This window comes from Aquarana catesbeiana, linkage group LG12 (genome assembly GCF_042186555.1).
Source record: "Aquarana catesbeiana isolate 2022-GZ linkage group LG12, ASM4218655v1, whole genome shotgun sequence".
NCBI classification, from domain to species: domain Eukaryota; kingdom Metazoa; phylum Chordata; class Amphibia; order Anura; family Ranidae; genus Aquarana; species Aquarana catesbeiana.
Window position 1 is genome coordinate 50,452,849 of NC_133335.1, and position 25,445 is coordinate 50,478,293.

At 45.8% G+C, this 25,445-nt stretch overlaps 1 protein-coding gene across 5 annotated transcripts in view; it reads right to left on the reverse strand.

Annotated features, from left to right (window-relative positions):
- RUNDC3A (RUN domain containing 3A) overlaps window positions 1-16,656 on the reverse strand; it is a 32,402-nt gene extending 15,746 nt beyond the window's left edge. The window contains exons 1-4 of one of the 5 annotated variants that reach the window (XM_073607746.1): window positions 16,293-16,656; window positions 8,652-8,767; window positions 3,720-3,853; window positions 1,306-1,391 (exon numbers count right to left, since the gene is read on the reverse strand). In XM_073607746.1, coding sequence (XP_073463847.1) covers window positions 1,306-1,391; window positions 3,720-3,853; window positions 8,652-8,767; window positions 16,293-16,399 — 443 coding nt within the window. In that variant the 5' untranslated portion in view covers window positions 16,400-16,656. The remainder of the gene's footprint in view (window positions 1-1,305; window positions 1,392-3,719; window positions 3,854-8,651; window positions 8,768-16,292) is intronic. The other 4 variants (XM_073607748.1, XM_073607749.1, XM_073607747.1 and 1 more) reach the window with 4 other exon arrangements.
- Between the last annotated feature and the right edge of the window lie 8,789 nt (window positions 16,657-25,445).

The following is a 25,445-nucleotide window of genomic DNA, read 5'->3' on the forward strand; positions in this document are numbered from 1 at the left end:
GAATGCCTTTTGGTTACTATAGGCAGAAGCTAAGACTCTGTCCAAGCTTTCTTAAAAAACTTGATGAACCTATATATCAGATTGTTATTATGAAGAACCATATATACTTGTTCTTAAGAGTTCATGACTGGGAAACTAACTCAAGTACTTGGGGCCATGCAACATTAGAAGATAAAAATCAAATTTTTTGGTTCAATTTCTAGTTTCCGTTATAGAGGACACAGAGTTGTAGATGACTACATTGCTTATCTAGGTCCTTACAAATTGCCAGTGTGCCATGGTCAGCAGCAGCTACATTGGATAATATGAGAAGCTACTTAAATAGAAATTCTCTCAAAACGTGGAGTATCCCTCATTCTCTCCCGCCCCCCAGCCTGTAACTGGAGAGGGGTAGGACATAGGGGGGTTGCACACTCTGCTTTCAATGGAGCTTTTTTATGTACTAATTACTTAATGAAGTAGTAAAGTACTTTTGTGTTAGCCTTTAGTAGGTGCCAAATCCTTTAGGGTTTTTTTTTTTGTTTTTTGTACCTATGTATTTTGGAGACACCTCCTCTAGATTGAAAATAGTGTTGTAGGCACCACAATCCTTTAATATTGAATACAACCATTCCTGGTTCCAAACTGGGATATTTTATTCAATCGCATAGCCACATCAAGCACACTATCCCCCCTATCACATTAAAGCCCAGCTTTTTGGCTGCAGCAGCGTGGCAGAGGGCAAGAGATGGAGCGGGTCTAGAATAGGCAGACTTAGTCCTCTCCTCGATGCTGAGGGTGGCTCTCCAAGCTTGCCAATTTTGATTTATGGCATGCGTTGCTGGCTGGTGTTATAATAACATTATAGCAGCAAATAACGCCATGCATCCTGTCCTGGCCTAGAGCATCATTGGTTGTTATGGTGCTGCCAAACAGCCTGCTAACACCATGGCAATTCATGACACTGATCCAGGGCAAACTAGGCCCTGTGCTCCTGGCACTCTGGGGAAGCTCAGATGGCACCCCAGTTGAGAAACACTGTTCTAAGCTCAATTACTGAGTGACTGACTCTTTGCAGAGTTTGCAGCTAGCTATCAGTTTTTGTAGCTAATCATGTTCCCCAATGCAGCTCCCCAATAACCATGGCACACCAGCGATTTGTAGCTGCCTAAATAAATTTTGTAGTTTGCCAGAACAACCCTGTAGCTGAAATCTATATAAAACTGCTATAAATCTCATATACAAAGTTACTAGTCTGACATACTGTAGCCCTCTGTAGGACTTGTTGATACTTCAGTCCCTACTGGGTTTCACATATGGTCTCACCTGGTTGTTCTGGTGTCTCTTAGTGCAGTTACAATGTATTCTGAAAGTCGTTTCTCCATCAGCGCAAGACGTATCCAGGCCCGACCCTACGACGACAGCATACATGACCACACTGTGTACCTGAAAGTAGGGACTGCAACGCTGGTGCTAATGTGACATAAAAGTAGAACTGAGCTCAAAGTTTGAAGATTCGCTATGCTATATATTTAGTAAAATTAAGTGTGCCTAAGCAGTACCCTGAAATTTTTTTTTTTTTAATTTCTAAATTTTCTCCGGAAATCAAAACACTTCCTTAGTATGCTAGGGTTCCTACAGACTAATAACTGTATATTTGCAGTGGGGGATCGAAGGTACTGCTGCCTCTGAGATTTGGTGATATCACTAGGGCTGCTGTTAGAAATCACAGGCCCCATATACAGCCTACCTGACAGGGCCCCCCACCTCCGAAAATATAAAATTATATTTTTTCTAAAATGGCACAGGCGCTAAGCTGTGCTTCCCAGCCATGGCAGAAATGATACCCCCTTCGAACAAGACCCATTCAGGTGCTCTGAATGCACTACTCTACAAGAGCCCCACAACCATGCAACCAAGTGCAAAGCATGCGGTCGCAGTGTCCTAGTGCGGGGTTAAAGCAGGTGGTGAGGAAGCAATATGCCTCCTCTACCTGTCAAATGCTCTCTAAAGAGCGAATCCAAATGCTCACTTGGGTCCTTAGAATTGTATTATTATTTATTTATTTTTAACTGCCCTGTTGGGGGCTTTTGGGGAAATATCAGGGATCTAAACAGACCCCTGACGCCTCACATTTGAGACAGAGAAAGGGACTGAGGACATAGATTCCCTCAACCCCTTTCTCTGCAGCCTCAGTTGCACAGGGCAGTGAATGAATGGGAAGTGCTCTGTGCTGAGTTGGCTTCCAGTTTTTTCACAAACTGAACTCACTATGCAGTACCGATCACTTACTGTATTCATATTTACCGCCCTAAAGGCGGCAAGGCAGGTAACCAACATCAGGATCTCTCAGAGATTGATACACTATGTCTACTCATCACAAAAGTGGTTTGAACTGGATAAGCCTCCTGTATAACTGACATTTTGAATGGCCATCCCTAAACATGGCTCAAACTTTGGCCGATTCCTGTGAATTGGCTGAAGTTAGAGCCGGGAGTGGCCCTACTGACGCCACCTGGCTCAACAAATTTCTTTTGAGAAAATCAAGGAAAATCAAGGAACCAGGTGGAAAAAAGTCACTTGTAAAGTGACTGCAGTCAACCAACTGCAGTCGTCTCTGATCACGTATGCCGATACGTAAGCCAGGGGTGCCAGCTGAAATGATTGGCAGGGTCGGAGGTCATGCTGAAGCTCAAATTGCTGGTTTTGCGGTGGAATGTGGTGAGTAGGCCGCTCCTAAACCAAAAGTAACCACTGAAAGTCTTTGGAAATCAAAGTATGAAAGACAACAAAGCACCAAATAAATGGTTTGGTGGGATAGGTGCAATAAAATAATTTATTTGGTGTAGATAGCCAACATGTATCAGGGGATTTTATTAATTCCCTCTTCTTCTGGTTTTTAGAAAAAGATCTATATTGATTCGTGAAAGATCAGGACACAATTACTGAGTAATTGGTTATCTATCCTAAAGAAAGGAGGATTTTATCACATCTGAACATCCCACCGAACCAAGTTTTAAGTGCTTGGTTGTCTTTTATGCTTGGACAGAAATGAAACGATCTCAAAAGTTATATTCTGCATATAGATTCTTTAGCTCGTCATATTTGTATTGGAAAAGAATAGCATTTGTTTTCATCATATGTTACTGCACATTGCCCTCGCCTATCACCATCTTTATAATGGAAATCTGTACTGAATTAATAAATGGACTGGCATTGCTGAACTCTCTTTTGAAAATGCCATTTTCTGACACACTGACATGGAACAAGTATGCAGGTTGACTTAACTTCTTAAGTTCTGACTTAAATGGCTGCATGCTTGTTTTGGATCAACAACTCAAAGTAATGAGGCCTGAAACAGCCAGGCTAGTAGCATTTTCAGCAATGGCAGTCTTCATATTTCTCTCAGTATAGGTTTCCTTTAATAAGTTTAATATTTATTAACTGCGTTTCCTGCATCAATAAATTGATAACATTTGCTGCATCATCCCATTATTTAAATGAGTCCAGCCTTGTTGAGTATCAGCTATGACTCAGGACTTTGGTAGGCTGAAATGTACAAGCAGCAGCTCTTGCCCATTCCTGTTTTTTTAGAATAATTTAATAAAGACAAGATCTTAACTACACCCAATACATATCTTAGCTTCTGCTTCATCTGTAAGGAGATACAAAACCACAGAATAAGGGGACAACACAAGGTACGACAATACATGCAAAATTTAGAACCAGCAATAAAACACCTTTGCTCTAGCTGTGCTAATGTTCTCCATGTTCTCAATGCTGCTGATACAGTTATTGGGAACTTTGCTGCAGGCGATACGTATATAGTCCCAGAATCCTCTTTGGCCATCTGTGCTAAACCAGCTTACGTGACCTACAGATAACAAAAGAAAAGGTCAGTGACATATGAGTATGAGAATTAGGCCCAAATTATTCACACATCCTAAATTGGCTGTGGTGCAGCAAGTATAATGAGGAAGCCTGCGGCTGGGAACCCAAGTGTTCCAATCAGCAGTGGCTGCTCAATGACAGGCTGAAAGGAGCTGGGGCCCTCTGCAACCATAAGCATGTTGGGCCATGGACGCAATCTGCTGTATAGGGGCAGATAAGTGCAGATACATGCTTACAGATGTAGAGGTCCCAAACACCTTTAAGGTTGTCATTGATTTGTACAGGCTGTGCAACCACCGCTGATCGAACATGCGGGATCCCAGATGAAGGCATCTGCAGTATACATGCAGCCCATGGCTCATTTAGGATGTGTGAATGAGGCCTTAGGTTCAAGAAGATAGCTCTATTACACACCAGACTGGAATCTGTGTAAACGTGGAGTGCTGAAGCAAGTGGTGGATGGTGCTAGAGAAAATCTGTTGATAGTACACCTCCATCTTTTTATAATGAAACCACCTATGTCACCATGAACTGAACCTTAGTGGTTCCAAAACATACACTAGTACAAGAGGTTTCAATGTGGCTTCTAGGAAACTTAGGGGATACAAAAAAGAAAAAAAAAGTGGGGGGCTGGAAGGGGATCTGCCTGAAACACCCAAGTGAAAACCTTCCAGTGGACCAATGCCCACAAGAGACAAGAACGGAGAGCCACACCCCAAAGTGAGGGCTCAAATACAAAGTCTGTTCCATAACAACAGGCAACTGTGTTTCAGGGAATGAAAATGCCTCCATCAGGGTTTGAAATGTTGATGGAGCTGGGTATGGGACTGGATTGGGAATGAATTAGAAGAATAAATATTATAGTGTAATTGAGTACGCTCCTCAGCAGCTGGTAGTTGTTTCTGAATAAAATGCCTGGAATTAACAGGTATGGAACAGCATGGGATTCACTGCATGTGACAGCCAACAACCAAACACCAGTGCTTGGAATGGAAGCAGTCTACAGCCCTGTGGAAGCTATGAATTTTAGGTCAAAGCATAGGTTCACTTTAGGAATTAAAACTCTTTATTGAATAGGTGTCCAGAGCAACCAATCACAATCCATCTTGAGCTTAATTGACTACAACAGAGAGGATACGGTTGAGCGGGCATATGTTGACCTACCGCATGACACTGCACACACAAGATTTGCAAGCTCAAACTTACCAACCAGCCAGCAACCAACCGAATTGACCTAACAATATGCGTTAAGAAGAGTTGCTGGCTGGTTGGCAAGTTTGAGTTTGGAAATCTGTTTGTATGTGTTTGACATACGCCACCCTTCCAGTGCTCTTTGCTGCAAAGATGAGTTGTAGGTGGGGGTCAGTAACCACTTGTTTGTACATCTGTAGTACAAGCCTTGGCATGAACGCAGTGGTACTATGGACATACATTTCGGTAAGTTACTGGCTCACAGCCTATAACCTTCAGCCAATCAAATACACATTATAGAAATCACAAAATTGAAGCAACAAATAAGAAAAAAAAAAAGTTGTGAAAAGGTTTCTGGTATCTATGTACAGCAGAGATTATGCAATCATGTTTATTCTTTAGAGTGGAGGTAACCTTTAAATCATCTGCTATACAACCCGCCTTCCCAGGGCCTTCTTTAAAGGGGAACTGCAGTCTGCTCACATAATTTGTAATAAAAACATATTTGCCATTCGTAAGCTTTCTTCCAACCACTTTGCATATTATTTTATATAAACTGATTCTGTACTTGCCAAATATGCTGCAGAAATCTCCCCCCACTGAGTCTGGAACCATTTTAACTGTGGGCAGCTGAAGCTGCTGCCTGTTCACTTCCTGGATTTACACAGACACACAGAGGCACACCTCCAGCTCTGCATCTCTCATTGGCCCTCTTATGACTCATCCCCCTCCCTTCCTGGCAAACTCTCATGAGAGAGAGCTGTGCATGATGTCATAAGCCTAGGGTTTTAACCAGACAAGACACAGGAAGTGGGCTGTATAAGGTATTTACTGGCGGAAAAAAAAAGTTTTACTAACCAAAGTTAAAACAACAACAAGGGCAGAAGATTTAATAGATGGAAAGATGAAAAAACGACTGAAGTTCCACTTTACCACTTGTTTACTGGGCACATAAACCCCCTTCCTGCCCAGGCCAATTTTCAGCTTTCAGTGCGGTCACATTTTGAATGACATTTGCGTGGTCATGCAACACTGTACCCAAATAAAATTTTTATCTTTACCCTCAAATAGAGCTTTCTTTTGGTGGTATTTAATCACTGCTGGGTTTTTCATTTCTTGCAAAAAACAAAAAAACAAAGAAAAGACTGAAAATTTTGAAAACACAAAAACAGTTTTATAGCTTGTTATAACATTTTTCAAACAGGTAATTTTTCTCCTTCATTGATGTGCGCTGATGAGGCTTCACTGATGGGCACTGATAATTAGTACTGGTGGCACTGATGGGTGGCACTGAAGGGCATAGATAGGTGGCACTGAAGGGCACTGATAGGGGGCACTGAAGGGCGGCATTGCTATGCACTGGCAGATGGCACTGGTGGGCACAGATACTTGGGTGATGTCTCACCCTCTTCGGGACCGCCATCCCTCTGACACAAGCCGATGATCGGCTTTTTTTTTCTGCTCATGCCGTCAGCGCGAGCAGAAAAAAAGCTGATTACCAATCTTTTATTTACATCACGTGATCAGCTGCCATTGGCTGACAGCTGATCATGTGGTAAGGGGCCAGTTGCTAGAGGTTATAGCACAGCATCTTGGCTCACTGAATGGTTGCTTAGGCTGCATTCACACTGAGGCGGTTTTCAGGCGTTAGAGGCTATTTCTAGCGCTAAAACGCCTGAAAACCGCCTCCCTATTCATTTCAGTGTGACTTTTCACACTGGGGCGATGCGCTTGCAGGATGTTCTGAAAAGTCCTGCAAGCAGCAGCTTTGTGGCGGTATACACCGCTCCCAAAACACCCTGCCCATTGAAATGAATGGGCAGTGCTGCCGAAGCGCCTCAACATGGGCGCTTTTAACCCTTTCTTCAGCTGCTAGCGGGGGTTAAAAGCGTCCAAAAAGGGCCACTAAAAACGACGGTAAAGCTTTACCTCCGATGCCTGGCGCTTTCATTGTGAAAGTAGCCTACAGATTACAGCACATCATCTCCTCATTACCTGTGCACCATGGACTGGGGAGGTGAGGGGAAGCTGGACACAATTAACACTTTTATTGCTGGCCGATAAGATCCCAGTTGGAAGTGCATGATTAACCCTTTCAGATCTGTGTTGGACATGTATGAATAACCATTTCTTTGCTAGTAGAATCCTAGTGGAAATGCATAGCATTAAAAGGGTTATTGTGTGCTTCCCCTGGGATCTACTATCTCCACCCAGTAGCTGCCACGGCACATACCTCTGTGCTGTCTGCTCTGCAGCCTGACTAAAGCTGACCATAGACGGTTCAAATCTCAGCCAGTTCAGCAGGAACCGGCCAAGATTTGAACCATGTATGGGCAGGCTGAATGTACCCAAGTTGATCAATCGATCAATTTGGGTACAACCAGCCTGCAGGATTTTACATGCGATTATTGCTAGTGGCTGCTACAGCCGATAGCAATATTCACTGTGTTCTCCTGGTGAGGATGGCTCCCCCCCCCCCCCCCCCCCCCCCGGAAGAAGACAATGGCTCCTCAGGAGGGATTCCCCCATCAACACTGACTGTGGGTAACCTAAACTGCTCACAACAGCACAGCTGCGATCACCTCCAAGGCCGGCCGCACCCCCTCCCCGAATCCCGCTCAATCACTGCGAGTCTTGCAGCAGGCTCTGCCACAGGCATAATCAGTACTCCAATGGGAGCCACCTGATTACTGCTGGGGGGGGGGGGGGGGGAATCTGTCCCTGGCATGTTCTGCAGCGGGCCAGTCTCCTGCCATCTGGGGACCACCACAGTGGGGGAACGCCAGGGCCCGGTCCCAAGTGCAACCTTTGTGATCCTGGGAGTTCCGCCACTGGTACCACAGCTATAAGGTAGCTGGTTAAGTAGTTCCCAATGACTCATTCTCTACTGGTGGTAGCAAGCTGTGGCTGCAAAGCCCTCTTATCAAATCCAGTAATACAGCAGCAGTGGTCCCTTCAATCAGGTGTCCGAGGTTTCCTGTGATGACCACAGTAGGCAGTGCAGCAAGTTCTGTATCCTGGCAGTGGCTTTTTAATATGGTCCTCCCCTTCTTGCAGTCTCCCCCACATGGTACTTATTTGGTTATCTGCACTGTCATGGTGAATTTTTGCCCTGGCAAATTCTGCTGCCTCCTCCTTTAAAAGCAGGGTATAGTTCAGGCCCTATGGACTTTAGTGAACAGTCCATTCCTTGGGACTACACGTCCCATCATGCCCCTCGAGCCTCTTCTGATTGGCTGCTTAGCCGCAGGGGGAACAACAAGCAGCGATTAGAGAGCCCGCTACTGACAGGAGGAGGGGGAGGTGAGCACACAGACAACCTGCAGCTGCACCTCCTTTCACAGCACAGCTGATCAGAGACCTGTAGTGGCCCCTGCAGCGGTGGGAGGGGAGAGCGCTCAGCTACACTGAAGACAGGGAGGCCATATGGACCTATGAGGCCATATTGCTTTAAGCGACCCAAGATATTACACCTATGGTGGGCTCAAGGGGCAGCTGCTTTGGGGCCCCCAAAAATAACTGGGCCCAAGGCAGCTGCCCCTTTTGCCCTGCCTTAAAGACCCCCCTGCGCCTCCCCATGCCTCTCTCACCCTTGAATCGATGACTCAGAATGTGTTCCAAAATTGCAGCAAAATTCACAAACTCTTCTGAGGAATCATCGATGGGCTCCGCTGTGTATTTCTCCAGGAGCGTCTTCACTGAAAACCTAGGAGGGGAGTGTACAGTGGCGATTAATGTGTCAGATGTACAGAATATACAGATACAAAGTCTATGAGATCTAGAACACATGACTAATACAAGGGCTACATATACATGATTATAGACATTTATATAGCATTGACTATTCACACAATCGTCCATCAAGGAGCTTACAATCTAAGGTCGCTATCTTGCATACATATTATGGCCAATTTGGACAATTAATCTACCATCTTTTGAGTGTGGCAGGACACCCACACAAGCACAGGGAGGACATACAAACTCCATACTCTGGCTGGGATTCGAACTGAGGACAGTGGTGCAAGGCAGGGCTAATAGCCATTATATAGCATTGACTATTCACACAATCGTCCATCAAGGAGCTTACAATCTAAGGTCGCTATCTTGCATACATATTATGGCCAATTTGGACAATTAATCTACCATCTTTTGAGTGTGGCAGGACACCCACACAAGCACAGGGAGGACATACAAACTCCATACTCTGGCTGGGATTCGAACTGAGGACAGTGGTGCAAGGCAGGGCTAATAGCCACTAAACCACTATGCTGCCTACTAACCCTTCTTTTCACTACCAAAATATTTGTTACTCTGTACAATGGCTGCTCTAATCCAGACGCCCTTGTCAGACAGCATGACCATGTCCTGGACCCCTCTACAGACTACATAATAGTTAGGCAGCTGTCCAAGTTGGTGATTGAACAACTAAATAGGAGTTATACCTGTGCTTTTCACTCCTGTAAGCATGTTTGCATGTTAGACTGACAGTACTATGCAAAGCAATAGAGCCTATGAGCTCACAATCCTCATCATTTGTCCTTCAGTGCAAATGCTGCTATGGTAGAGATTATAGGAGGCTCCTAAAAATCCTGCAAAACTGTGTTTTTGAAAGAACGAGGATGCTGGACTTGGGGCTTTTATAGGTAGATGGGCTAATATTGAGTTTAACCATGCAACAATATAAATGAATTGAGCTGGATTTCTGCATTGCCAAATAGGCTATGGTTTAAAGACCTACATGCCTGTTTATAATAAAGTCATGTAGACTGCCACCCTGCCTGCCAGGACCATCTACAAGTAATAAGGAAACGCTGTATATGACATTTCAATGGGCAAGCTAGCTCCAGCTTGGTAGCACTCCACAAAACATGGACACCCCATAAAAACCCAAAGTTAAGAATCTACCCATCTACAGTCCAATGAGAGTGCCAAATGTCCAAAGTTTTTGATAAAATTGGTTTATAGCAGAAAAATATTCACCGTGTTTCAAGGACCAAACAGACTATTCCCCCCAGCCCTGATAAAGGTGGAGTCTATTTAGCTCCTGAAACACATTTTTTTCTGCTATGAATCAATTTTATCATTAAAAATTGACTCTTGGATGGATGTTTGGCGCTCTCATTGGACGGTTAATACTGGGCGCACTGTTTCTGCATTTTTGGTGGAATAGTGTACAGTTTACTTGCACACCATCCAGTAGACAGGGTCAGAAGTAGGAGGGGTGCAGGGAACAGTATAGCTGGCCTAGGAGGGCAGCACGTTAAAATCTGGCCCTGGACATGAATCTATTAATGGTCAACACACACTAGATGTAGCCACTTTGGGCAGAGGGGTCATGTTGGTGTACATTGAACCTACTGAGCACTACTGTGAAATGTCAAGGGATTTTCAGTGCCAACACAGGCTTCCCATCATTAGTGGAATGATGTCATCAGTCTCCAGCCAATATTAGAGATTAAAGGTAGGGTGACAATTTTACAAGATCAGCTCATGCTTAGCTCACCATATCACTAAAGACTGTGAACATCAATACTTCTTTGGGCATTTGCAGACCAAATGTTAAAGAAAAACCTTCATTGTAGCAAATATGAGGGCGGGCATGGCTAACCTCCTTCTGAAAATGCTAGTTGCCTGGCTGTCTCTGGTCTCAATAGTTTCACCAAAACACTGACCGTTAATGTTACTACAACTAGTGAAATCATACTTGCTTGTGGACTCCATATGTTGAAACCTTTGGATGACATTCATGGATACTGGCCATTTTTAATACAGTGCTCAGCAATGGCAATCTACTTATTTTCTCAGCACAGGCTTCCTTTAATGGGTAATTCCAACATATTCCATGTCACTTTCACACAATACAAAAAGTGCCTTCAAGCGGAACTGAACCTAAACAATTTTTTTTTTTATTCTCTCCTTCTCCCTCCCTCTTTTTGTACTCCTGGGTTTCCAGCCTATCCCAGGGGGAAGCGGGTTACTAAGTAGCAGATTTCCACATATGTGTAGACATGGCCGGGTCTAGGGGGGTGCTGGGGTGGGCTGCACCCCTCAGATTTCAGTTGCAGTCCCCCCCCCTTCACCCCTGACACTGTGCCAGCCATCTTACATCCCCGCACAGGCACAAAGATCTACTTCCCACGAAGCACACACTGTAGCTGAAATCTGATTCCATTATACACAGCCATGATTTGCAGCGTGTCCTGTGCAGGGATAAGAGAAAGATCCCAGTGCCCTGCCAGCGGCAATCCCTGTCCTCTCTCCTGCCAGCGGTGACCCCGGTTCTCCCCCTTGTCAGTGGGGACCACTGCCCCCCCCCCCTGCCAGTGGGGACCCCTGTTCTTCTCCCCCACCTTCCAGCGGAGACTCCTGCCCCCCCTTGCCAACAGTGACCCCTATCCTCTGCTCTGCCGATCCCTGTAAACTGCCCTACTGACCACTATCCTCAGCTCTGCTGACCCCGGTCCTCTGCCATGTTGACACCCTGTACACTGCCCCACTCACCACTATCCTCGGCTCTACTGACTCCTGTCCTCAGCCCTGCTGACATCCTGTACACTGCCCTACTAACCACTATCCTCGGCTCTACTGACTCCTGTCCTCAGCCCTGCTGACATCCTGTACACTGCCCTACTAACCATTATCCTCGGCTCTGCTGTCCCCCTGTTCTCCGCCCTGCTGACCCCCAGTACACTCCCTTGCTGACTTCCCATCCTCCGCCCTGCTGACCCCTGTCCTCTGCCCCACTGGCCACTATCCTCGGCTCTGCTGACCTCTTTCCTCTGCCCTGCTGACATTCTGTACATTGTCTTGCTGACCTTCCATCCTCTGTCCTGCTGACCCCTGGTCCTCTGCCCCACTAGCCACTATCCTCGGCTCTGCTGACCTCTTTCCTCTGCCCTGCTAACATCCTATCCTCGGCTCTGCTGACCTCTGTATACTGCCCCATTGACCACTATCCTCGGCTCTGCTGACCTCTGTATACTGCCCCATTGACCACTATCCTCGGCTCTGCTGACCTCTGTCCACTGCCCTGCTGACATCCTGTAAACTGCCTTACTGATTCCTGAACACTCCTCTGCTGACCTCCCATCCTCTACCCCCGCTATCATCCTATACACTGTACTATAAAACTATTAGCCCTTGTACAGTGACCTACAAACAGCTGACCCCATGCCTTGCCCTATTGAACCCTCATACCCTGCGCCCCTGACATTTTTTTTCTGCACCTCCACATCAGACAAGCTATTCTGGCCTTGTGTGCTGAAATGTCACTGGGCACTTTATTACCCATCCACCAGAAGCTGGGGGCATTTGCGCGCATGCACAGAAATCCACTGCACATGGGCAGATACGCCGCTGGTCTCTTCCAGCTTCCAAACGCCTGAAAGAGACCAGCGGAGCATCTATGCACATGCGGGTTCTTTAAAAATGACAGAACTGAGGAGGAATGGGGGGCGTATATCAGGAGCAGTTTAGTTCCTACGCCTATTACTTTGAACAATCTCCCTTGAAGGGGGGCTGCGTCTGCACATTAAGGGTTAATTGCTCATTTAGGTCGAGGGGACATAAGAAAGAAAAATGACTTGCCTGATCTTCTGCACTACTAGACCGGTCCCTGCAGCGTCTTCTCCCCCATGCTCCAGTAGTCTAAAGGTCTGATGCAGGGACCATAGCCCTGCACTGGGCATAAGGATGCCAAGGGACAGCTGCTGAAGTGCGGGGGGGAGCACCGTGTGCCAGAGGAGCAGAGGATCAGGTAAGTAAAAGTGCTTTTGGCAGTGCATAGACCAGGGTTCTCAAACTGGTGGCCCTCCAGCTGTTGCGAAACTACAAGTCCCATCATGACTCTGCCTGTGGGAGTCATGCTTGTAATGGTGAGCCTTGCAATGCCTCATGGGACTTGTAGTTTCACAAAACAGCTGGAAGGCCACTAATTTGAGACCATTGTCCTAGGACTATGAAACATCAGTTTTGCCGGAATAGATTAGTAAACAGTAAAAAAAAAAAAAAAAAAAGAAGGACTAAAATACTTACCTCTCTGGGTGTAAATACTTCTGATGGCTCTCTCCAGTGCTGCTCACTTGACCTCAGGCCTAAGCTTTTAATCACCGGACCTCTGTTGTAAAAGGGGGATCAGCCAATAGGAAGTCTTTCTTTGTCCCATTCATCAGATGTTCCATGACTAATTGTCTGGCTTTGGGTCATGTGAGCATCACATTCCCTTTACTTCCTGTCCCATAGCCAAAACAGGAAGAGAGAGGAAATCCCTCCAAAGTAAGGAAACCCCTGGTTGTCACCTGAACTAGTGTCCCCATTAGAAGATTTCCCCTCTATTCCTGTTCTAGTGACAACCCAAAGTTTTGAGATTTTCTTTTGCTCTCAGTGATAACAGTAAACATGAGAAAAAGAGAGGGGTGATCTCCCTAACGGGGTCACAGACACCAATAAAGAACATGTTAGATGATCTAATCCCTCTCCACTCTATTCAAAATAAATAAATAAAAAAGGTTCGCCCATACTTATCTGCCTCCTTGGTTTATTCTTTTCCCCCTTTATCTAGTTACTCATTACATTTGTAAAATAAAAACTTTTCATTTCAATGTTACATTTTGTTTTAGACCAAATGGGGGTCATCACTGGGTCTCTGTGCTTCTCTATGCAATGCAGGCAGATCATGGCTTGGTGGGAGCAGCCAGCAGGGTGGTGTACATAGCTTACTGAAAACCTTATAGGACTCTGCCTTAGTACTACTCTCAATAGCCCTTTGCCCTGATGCAAGTAGTGAACTGGCTCTTGGGAATTACGCAAATTTCAAAATGCCTCAATGGGTGGATGTCAGTCTGGAGAAGTGGGCATTCCTAGGTAAGCTGGATTTGTATGCAGATCACCCTAGGCAACACTCACATGTTATACTGAGCCTCCACGATTGAAGGCATTTAAATCCAATGAAAGGGGTGGTCCAGTAACGCAGGAGAGGAGAGGGCTAGAGGATGTTGGACATCCTCCAGCCAGGAACCAAGGTGGACTCTAACTTGCTGCAGCTTCCAATGCACACTGTGAGAAGCTCACAGTGTGTAGTGAAATCAGAGTAAGCAACTTCAGTGCAGGAGAGACGGTTGTACATCGCTGAAGGTAGGCTGGGGTTCAAATTTAATTATGTAGGCTTTTCAACTGGACAAAGAAGCAGTTGCCATTTGAGAACAATAAGGCCAACTCTGTGGTGTGACATTTAAAGTTATTCTAGAATAGAATTTAGAAGCGTCTATAATACATATATAAAATGTAACACCGTTTGGTTTAAACTGAAGCTAACTACTTAAGCAAAAATGAAAACGGATAATAAAGAATATCCACCAGTAGCGGTATAAAAGCTTTAGACGGATCTATGAACTCTGCCATGTCCTTTAATACCCTTGATCATTTTCCACATTGATGTATATCACACATCTATTCCTGCTCAGCCTATGATTTTATGGCTGTGATGTCATTTCCTTTTCCATCACCACCGACATTCCTCTAGAGCGGAATCCTCCACCCCTTTCAAGGCTACATGCTTGGTCTTTGCATATCATCACATTAACCTCTTCTACCCATTTCCATTGCAATTTGTTAGGTCTCCTCCACCAATATTAAGGCCACCTGGTTGGTCCATCCATGTCATTTCATACTATTAACCTCTTCTACCCATGTTCCTCAGGGTCTGTCAGGTCTGCTCCACCCCATCAAGGCTACCTGCTTGGTCCCTACATATCATTCCATATCATTAACCTCTTCTACCCACAATCCTCGGTGTCTGCTAGGTCTCCTCCACCCCTATCAAGGCTACCTGGTTGGTCCATCCATATCATTCCATACCATTAACCTCTTCCACCCACGATCCTCAGTGTCTGCTATGTCTCCTCCACTCCTATCAAGGATACGTGGCTGGTCTTTGCATATCATTACATATGGTAACTTCTTCTACCCATGTTTCTGAGTGTCTGCTAGGTCTCCTCCACCCCCATCAAGGATATCTGATTGGTCCATCTATATCATTCCATACCATTAATCTCCTTTACTCATGTTCCTCAGGGTCTTTTAGGTCTTCAAATTACAATTAATAAAAGCCTTGGTGTCAGTTTACCCCTTGTCTGCCCCTGCAAAAAACCCCTTCTGTCCTAATTAGTAAGACGTACAAAGATTGGTGCTCTACACCTTCCAAACCTCAGTCCTCAAGTACCCCCAACAGGCCATGTTTTGGTAATTTCTCTTAGATAAAATAGTTGTCCAAAATACCAAGCCATTGACTCTGATTTAAAGCACCTGTGCAAAATAAAGGAAAACCTGCAAACATGGCCTGTTGGGGGTACTTGAGGACTGAGGTTGAGAACCACCGCTCTACCCAGTACAGGGACCCATAAACTAATCATGGGTCGGACCCCTAAAAAAAAAAAAATATGTTCAGGTTGCCCTTTTCTTCATTGAACAAGGCTACAAGTTTTACTGGTACACAGTTACAGCTATGTCTTACACCATCGACAATCTACCAACACATTTATTCCAAAGGCCATTATAGGTTCTTCTCAAACATGAGAGAATTCTTTCCCGTAAATTGCCTTTTCCCCCCATTGAATAAAGCTAGAAGTTTTATTCGGTACCCAATCACAGTTATGTATTACCCCATTGACAATCTACCACTGGTACCCAATTACAGTTATATTTTACCCAATTGACAACCATCCTCTACATTATATAGGCCATTGTTGGTTCTGCTCAAACACCGGAGACCTCTTTCCCATAGAAAACCCTTTTTGACCGTTTCCCCACTGATTAGGGCTACAAGTTTTACCGGTACCCAGTTACAGTTATGTATTACCCCATTAACAATCTACCACCTGTACCCAATTACAAGTATAAATGTATTACCCCATTGACAACTATTCTGTACATTTATTCTATAGACCAATATATGTTCTTCTATAACACAGGAGTCCTCTTCCCCATAGAAAACCTTATTCACCACTGAATAAGGCTATAAGTTTTACCGGTACCCAATTCAAGTTATGTATTACCCCATTATAAGTAAGCATTACCCCACTGGCAACCATCCTCTACATTTATTCGAAAGGCCATTACATGCTCCCCTTGAACAGAGGAGACCTTTTTCCTATAGGAAACCTTATTGTCCATCCGTGTCAAACCTTTCAAGCCATCCTTCCCTACAAAGACATAGAACCCTCCCCATCTCTCACCTGCAGATAGTGAGCAAATTTTTTCTCTCCACAGCAATGTTCCTTGAAGAAGCCTTCTTAGATGGCAAGCCTAAAGCCATGGCCGACTGGATGAAGCTTGGTTCCATAAAAATCCCACAAAGGATTGCCCACCTCCACCAGCAGGCCTGCAGGCTCCTCTTCAGCAGCCAGGACCCCTCCCCACCTCCTCCTGCAGGCCTGTGGCTCGGAGTGTCCTCCTATGGGCTATTAGGATGGTTGGATGGATGGATGGATGGGAAAGATGAGATGGGAGAAGCGGACGCTCTCCCTGGTGCTGAAGCTGAGACACGGCCAAGTGACGTCACCCAGCCTGTGAACAAGCATGGAAGGGAATAGAGAGGAGGAGGAGGAAGGGGGAGGAAAGGATGGAGGGAGGGGGGAAAGACAGCTCAGGTTAGTGATGGAGTCATGTGACAGAACAAACAAAAACCTTACAATGGGCACAACAATCAAAGGGATGCTACAGGGAATACAAATTATTTCTAGACAGCAACAGAGCACAACATGGAATCCCTGCATACACTTCATTGACTCATATTTTATTGACTCATATTTGTTTTCCTGGACACTTCCAATTTATAAATGATAAATTATTTATACAGATGCGTTTTGTTTCTTGGAAACAACCAGCTTTGATCATAGATTTCCCATAATTAAAAATTGCATAAGATACAGTGAGTCATAGGAAATCAGAATTCACTCTTACTGCAGGGAATTCAAATCAGAATCAGCTTCATTGACCAAAAAATTTGTCTTTGGTTGGTTGCCAGGGGTTGCACTTTGGTTGGTTGGGGTTTTGCACTTTGCACGTCATCATTTCACTTTGTATTGCCTTATTAACCAGCATGTAGTTTAAAGCAGTGGTTCTCCATATTGAGACCCAGTAAATTCCAAAGCCTTCCATGCCCCAACAGTTATGAAGAAAAAAAAAATGTATACATAAAAGTACGGGAATACAAAATATGCATCGAAATTCCGTAAGGCTCTGGATGGGGATGGGTGTCACTATGGGGGTATGGAGGGTTTTGGAGAGGGTTCGGGGACTCTGCAGCAGACTTGGTGGCCCTGTAGGAGATGAGGTTCCTGGAGGGAGCAACTGTAGGAGATGAGGTTCCTGGAGGGAGCAACTGTAGGAGATGAGGTTCCTGGAGGGAGCAACTGTAGGAGATGAGGTTCCTGGAGGGAGCAACTGTAGGAGATGAGGTTCCTGGAGGGAGCAACTGTAGGAGATGAGGTTCCTGGAGGGAGCAACTGTAGGGGATGGGGGTCTCTGGAGGGGCAATGTGAGAACGGAGGGCACTGCAGGGTGCTGGGAGGCACTGTAGTACATTGTTGAGGGTACTACAGGGGGTTGGATGCTGGGGGTCACTGTGGAAAGTTGTGGTGGCTAATGGCTCTTAGGGGTGACTTTCTATTAAAATACTGCTCTGCCCTGACTTGAAAAAATTATTTTCACTACTTTTAAATCTGCAGCTTTTAGCAAAAAAATAGCTAATTCTGCCTCAAAAGGTCCTTGCTCAGACATTTCCTATTACAAGGTAATAACACAATGTCCCTACTTTGCTCCTGTATGGTCACCCTGTCACACAGGCTTCTAATGAAAACTACAGATGGAGCCATGCTTTAGCAAACTATGGGGGTTATTTACAAAAGGCAAATCCAATTTGCACTACAAGTGCAAACTACAAGTGCAAAGTGCATTTGAAATAGCACTGAAAGTGCACTTGGAAGTGCAGTCGCTGTAAATCTGAGGGATAGATCTGAAATGAGGGGAAGCTCTGCTGATTTTATCATCCAATCATGTGCAAGCTAAAATGCTGTTTTTTATTTTCCTTGCATGTCCCCCTCCGATCTACTTCCAAGTGCACTTTCAGTGCAATTTCATTTGCACTTAGCAGTTGTAGTTTGCACTTGTAGTGCAAAGTGGATTTGCCTTTCGTAAATAACCCCCCATTATGTTATTGAGTTTGGGTGTGCATTCACTTTAAGGGGTTGTATTAGTCCTGCGAAACTGCACAAGTACATTTGTTCTGTGCAAACGCTGGCAGAATTAAATGTTACTAGGCAATTTTTTTTTTCTGGGTCGGTTGTTACCCACTGATAAGAATAGAATGGATCAGGAAAATACAGCATTATGGCCACGAGGTGGAGCCATTTCCTATGATCATCAGTTCCATCTAGTGGCCATAATGTGATATTTTTGGATTCACTGTATTCTTATGAAGGATAAACATCAGGCCTAGACAGTAAATAGCCTAGTAACATTTGATTCTGCCAGCATTTGCACGGGACGGGTGTTGCAGGATAAATAGGGCAACTTTTTAAAAATACACTCCAAAACAAAGGGGGTTCTTCTTATGCCGCGTACACACGACCGGTTTCCCCCTTCGGAATAAACCCTAATGCCCTGTACACGCGGTCGGACTTTCCGACGGAATATGTGCAAGCAGAGATTGTTGTTGGAAATTCCGACCGTGTGTGGGCTCCATCAGACTTTTTCCATCGGAATTTCCGACACACAAAATTTGAGAGCAGGCTATAAAATTTTGCGTGTGTGTACAATTCTGCCGCACAAAGTGCCACGCATGCTCAGAATAAATGGAGAGACGAAAGCTATTGGCTACTGCCCCGTTTATAGTCCCGACGTACGTGTTTTACGTCACCGCGTTCAGAACGATCAACTTTGTGCGACCGTGTGTATGCAAGACAAGTTTGAGCCAACATCCGTCGAAAAAAATCCATGGATTTTGTTGTCGGAATGTCCGATCAATGTCCGACTGTGTGTACAGGGCATAAAAGGTTTTTCCGACGGAATTCCGCTGAAACTGTCTTGCGTACACACAGTCACACCAAAGTCCGATCTTCAAGAACGCGGTGACGTACAACACGTACGATAGGACTAGAAAAAGGAAGTTCAATAGCCAGTAGCCAATAGCTTCCGTCTTGTACTTGCTTCAGAGCATGCGTCGTTTTTGGTCCGTCGGAACAGCATACAGACAAGCGGTTTTCCCGATAGCAATTGGTTCCGTCGGAAATATTTAGAACGTGTTCTCTTTCTAGGTCTTTCTAGTCAGAATTTTCAAAAAAAAAAAAAGTCTGATGAGGCCTACACACGATCGGAATAGACGATGAAAAGCTTCCGTCGGACTTTTACTCGGCATTACTTTAAGTCTATAGCTTATCCAAATACGATGTCATCCATGCCAACCAACTGAGCTTTTGAGTACTCAGGAGGTTATTTCTGATTGGCTGTTTTTTTTTTTTTTTGTTTTTTTGTTTAAATTTGTTTGCAATACATTAAAAACGCACAAGTACAAGACACCCAACCAAAAAAGTCAAGAAGTACAATTTATTCTGATAATATGTCTGCAGTGAAGAATTCAGAGAGGGAACACCCAGCATGAACAAGCTGTTTTACACTGATAATATCGGAGGCACAAAGTTTCCAGCATCCAATCAGAATTTCTGTAGGGGATTCAAATGAGTCAGTCACATGGTATATCTGGGTAAAGGATAAAGAAATAGAAAGATCTGTATAGCAGAGTGTACTATATTCTCCATTTCTGGCACGGCTATAGCTGGTGTCACTTTGTGAATACATTGCATTACACCTCTGATAGTTTTGCTAGGAGGGCCAACCCCAGCAATTTAAAAAAAAAAATTTTGGACAGAGTGGTAGAAGGATTAGAGCCTCTGGCAGGTTTTCCGCTGTCCGGAACTCCGTAGAGAGATTTCACATCACTTCCTGTCCCAGTGACAACAGTTTCACCAGACAGGAAGTGATGGTAAATCTCTAACAGCAGCGCAACGTAAAATACAATTTTCTTCATTCCACTAGAGAAAGGTTAGAACTTCTTATTTGTTGCCAGGGTCATTGTTGTAAATTTTCCCTTGCTTCATTTCTAGAAAAACAGTCGTCCCCAAAAGCGATGCAAAATCTTTGTAAAAGATGGGTGTAAAAAGCCAGCAGAGGTTCTAATCCTTACTCACTCAATCTAAAATGAAAAGAAAAAGTTTTGGCTGAGCATTCACTTTAACCCCTTCCCGCTCAGCCCTGAAGTCCTTTAACTGGGTTTTTATACTCTGGCGTCTGGAACGACTACCCCATCATGTGACCACCGATTGGCTGTTACAGTGGACGCATGATTGGGAGCCGGTCCCGCCAACTCCCGATCATTACTAGAGACCGGAAGCTGTCTGACAGCTGGGAACACGCTCTCGGCACAGAAACCTCAGCCGCCCACGAACACATGTGTGCGAGTGTTAAGGCACACCTTCTTTGCGCATACACTTATGCCGTGTACACACGATGGGAAATTTCCGTCAGAAAAAACTTGGATGGTTTTTGTGATGGAATTCCGCTCAAGCTTGCCTTGCATACACACGGTCGCACGAAAGTTCTCTGAACTTTCGACTGTCAAGAACGCGGTGACGTACAACACTACGACGAGCCGAGAAAATGAAGTTCAATGCTTCCGAGCATGCGTCGAATTGTTTCCGAGCATGCAACGTTTTTTTGCGCGTCCGAATTGCATACAGACAATCGCATTTTCAGATAGGAACTTTTCCCGACTGAAAAATAGAGAACATGCTCTCAATATTTTTGCTGGCTGGAATTCCACCAGCAAAAGACCGATGGAGCATATGCACGGTCGCATTTTCCAACAAACCGCTCTTATCAGAGTTTTGCTGGCGGCATTTCCGATCGCGTGTACGGGGCATTAGAATACTGTGTGTTACAGTATACAAAGAAGTACGATGCCTAGGAAAAACAGACATTAATATAAAGCCCTTGCTAGAAGACAGTTTGCTAAAGCAGAGTGCATCTTAAAATATTCCCATGGGTTTCCCCCCTTCAGTTTTCTCCTGTCTTCATGCATTGATCCTCCTTCCCCTGCCACCCCCAGTAAAGATGGCCGCAGTGGCGGCTGGTGCTCAGATTTTTTTTTGGGGGGGGGGCCGCAAACAAACTGAAAAAATAAAAAAGCCACTGTGCCCATCAAATGCAGCCACTGTGCCCATCAAATGCAGCCACTCTGACCCCCAGCGGCATTTGACCAGCACCCAGCCCGCTCGCTCATTGTGTGACCGGCACTTCCCCCATCTTGGTGGTGGGTCAGGCAGCGGCTGATGGCGGCGAGCTGTGAGACAGGCAGCAGGTCAGGCAGCGGCGAGATGTGGGTCAGGCGGCGGCTCCTGTGTCCTCCATGCTTCCGCCGTGTGTCTCCTCTTTCCTCCTGCTAGGCATCCAATAGGATCGCCTGTCCTTTCAGCCAACCAGGTGAAGGGTATCAGACCCGCGCTTCCTGATTGGCGGAGAGGCGGTTCAGTGTTAGAAAAGCAAATGAATATTCACTTTTCTAACACACCTGGGTGGGCTCCGAGCGAGCGTAATGCTCTGCGCTCCGAGTCCACCCTTTTTTGAAGCCTATTAGAGCCTATGGCTCTAATCAGGCGCTTCAAAAAAAAAAAAAAAAAAAAAAAAAACACCCCTCCGCTGTAATTCATGCGTCCTGAAAGGGGCCAGACGCATAAACGGGGTGGCTGCGGCGACCACGAATAGATTCATGCTATGAAGAGAGGGCAGCACCCGTGCGCCCTTAATGGACGGGCCGCCACAGCCAGTACCACAGCCTGTGTGTATGGGCCCACACACACACACACACACACACCTTACTAACACAAAGCCTGTTAAAAGTGTAAGTTCAGCCTCGCTGAACAGTTTCCGGCCCAGGCAGCGTGCTTGTCACGCAGGCAGGTTTAATGACCAGCAGCACTTTTGGGCCTTGTTGACACGGGGCGTACTGAAGCGTACACACATGTAAGGATCGTGTTTTGCCTGCATGAGATGCACAGGGGTTCTGTGCCTCTGTGTGCGGGCAGTCCTATTCATGTCAATTAGGACCCAGCAGCTACATGAACATGGCCTCCACTCCCAATTTGACATCCATGTGGATGTGAGTCCCCGAATGCAGACAATGTGGAGTTCAGGGACACGCACCCGTCCCGTACAGATTCAAATTAAGAGCAGCAGCTGTGTCTGTGCAGCCACTGCGCCCAAATAGACATGAATGGGAACACCTGTGCCTCCTGTACTGACAAAACACGGCCCTTACACGTCTGTATGTTTAAGTACACCTGTGTGAAGGAGGCCTTGCCACCTCATCCCTTTACAACCAAACACATATTAATTACACAGGTTCTGTGACTATGTGACTTTACCACAAAGAGGCCTGAACACAATTGTTTACTACATGACACTGTGTGCAGTAGCCCATAGCAACCAATAAGGAGTCAGCTTAGGCAATCATGTCCATTGGGACACAGCAGCTGAACAGACACGGCTGCTGCTCCATAATATGACATGAATGCTGATGCACGCTCCCGAATGTAAAGAGTGTGAAGTACAGGGACACACACCCACACGCATTCAAATTATGAGCAACGGCTGTGCCTGTGCAGCCACTGTGCATAGTTGCCAATATTGCGAAAAAAATATGTGGGACACTTTTTTGGCTGTAGGCGGAGCCATATAATAGTTAGGGGCGGGGCATGCGTATGTAGGCGTGGCATAGCAATAAGAAAGAAAACTGCAGCGTGTGAAGCCTGCCGCGGCGAAAAGTGGGCGTGATTTAAGTGAAATAGTGGGTGTGGCTTAAATGGGCGTGGCTCAAAGGGTGTGTGGTTAGAGTCTGAGATGAATAAGGGATGGAGAGGGAGAGGGGGAGAGGGAGAGGGGGAGAGGGAAAGGGGGAGAGAGGAATGAAGGGACAGCAGCCCCAGATCCTACACAATAGAAATATGTGTATTCTAGAAAGTTTAACAACAAGCAGATAAAGATACTCCAAACACCTGGTGTTAGCGTTTCAATCATCCCGGCACCATGATTGTTATGGTGTCAGGATGATTGAAGCCCATTATTTCTATTATTACATTGTAATATAAAATTAAATCATTCAACTCACCATAATGCAGAATCAGTGGGATCCCTGAGCGTGTCACTAACCACGTCGCCTGCCACCAACAGAGTCCTTCCTTGCACCAGGTGCCCCCAGCAGAGTCTGATCTTGCATCAGGTGTCCCCAGCAGAGTCCTTCCTTGCATCAGGTGCCCCCAGCAGAGTCCTTCCTTGCATCAGGTGCCCCCAGCAGAGTCTCTCCTCGGATCAGGTGCCCCCAGCAGAGTCCGTCCTTGCATCAGGTGCCCCCAGCAGAGTTAGTATAGATCCCTCAGTGCAGACCCCCCTCAGTGCAGACCCCCCTCAGTGCAGACCCCCCTCTATCAGTGCCAGTGCAGACCCTCCCCTCCCATAACGCCCCCCAGCACATGTCCATTACAGCATGAGAGGCCGCCGGCGCCGTGTTGTTCAGTGGAGAGGGGAGGGGACGATCCGTGCAGCTAACCCCGGCTTCAGTATTGTGAGAGGAGAAGCCGATTCATTGGCTGCACGGATCAAGCCCCCTTCCTCTCTCCACTGAACGCAAGGGGGAACAATCTAGCGGCGGCGCCAGCGGCCATTTTGCTGAAGCCAGCTGCCAAAAAAATGAAAATGCAAACATTCCCGATTTCCCTGGGCAAAATCCCGATTCAGGACAGCCTCCGATCGGGACGAGGGTCCCAAAATCGGGATTGTCCCGGGAAAATCGGGACTGTTGGCAACAATGACCGTGTCCCAATAGACATGAATGGGATTGCACGGAACATCTGTGCATCCTGTACAGACAAAACATGGCCCTCACACCGGTGTTCGCTTAAATACGCCTGTGAAAAGGAGGCCTTAACAGGATCCACATCACTGAAGAAGCAAGGCGGCTGCCCTGGCCTGCGTGAAAGAAGCCTCAATCGGGCAGAACAACCCACTTTATAAGTATCCCATGTCTACACAGTCAAATACCAATGCATTTAGTCATTAGAGACTACATGAAGAGATATGGACTTTGTGTCACCTGGTATAAAATAAAGTCTACTCTGCAGTATCCAAATATGTATTTCTTGTTTTTATTGGTATATGTGTAATAAAAGTGATAAAGATTTAACCAAAAACACAATAGATACGTGAAATTGGACCTGCCTAACCCCGGGCTATGTTGCTTTACCACAAAGAGAGGCCTGGACACAGGACTGCTTATTACACGACACTGTGTCATACTTGCCAACAGTCCCAATTTTCCCGGGACAATCCCGATAATTGGACCCACGTCCCGATCCAAGTCCGTCCCAGTCAAAATCCCGGGATTTTGCTTTTGTCCCAGAAATCGGCACTGTTTTTGGCACAGAAAGCAGTTTCAGGCTACGAAAATCTGGCTGCTGCCTCAAGATCTCTTTCAGTGGAGAGGGGAGGGGCCTCCGATCCATGCAGCCAATCGGCTTCTATCTTCAGTGTACAAGTAGACAATTCTCTTGTACACTGAAGCCTACAGACAAAAAAAAAAGTGTCCCTATAAATTTTTTTTACAATGTTGGCAACTATGCTGCGTTCAGTAGCCCATAGCAACCAATAAGGAGTCAGCGTAGGCATTCATGTCAGTTGGGACACAGCAGCTGCACAGACAGGGCTGCTGCCCCAAAATATGACATCCATGCGGATGCGCCTCCGCCGATGGCAGAGAGTATGGAGTTCAGGGACATACACCTGCACGGATCCTAATTATGAGCAGCGGCTGGGTCTATGCAGCCACCATGTCCCAATAGACATAAATGAGATTGCATGGAACACTTGTGCCGCCTGTACAGTCAAAACGCGCCCCCCACGCGGGTGAACGCTTAAGTACGCCTGTATGAAGGAGGCCTTAACAGGCCCCTTATCACTGAAGAAGCTAGGCCGCATCACTGGCATACACACAGCTGCTAGGCTGGGAGTTGTATTCTCATTTTTATTGGCATACATCAGAAAAATAAAAGTGATAAAATATTACCCAAAAACACAACAGTAGATCTGTGAAAATGGACATCCCTAGCCCCGGCCTATGTGACTTTACCACAAAGAGAGGCCTGAACACAGGATTGTTTACTACAGTGCACTGTGTGCAGTAGCCCACAGCAACCAATAAGGAGTCAGCTTAAGCAGTTTAGAGTTGGCAGTCACGTAAAACAATCTCTGATTGGTTGTTTTGGGCCAGAGCCCTCATTTGA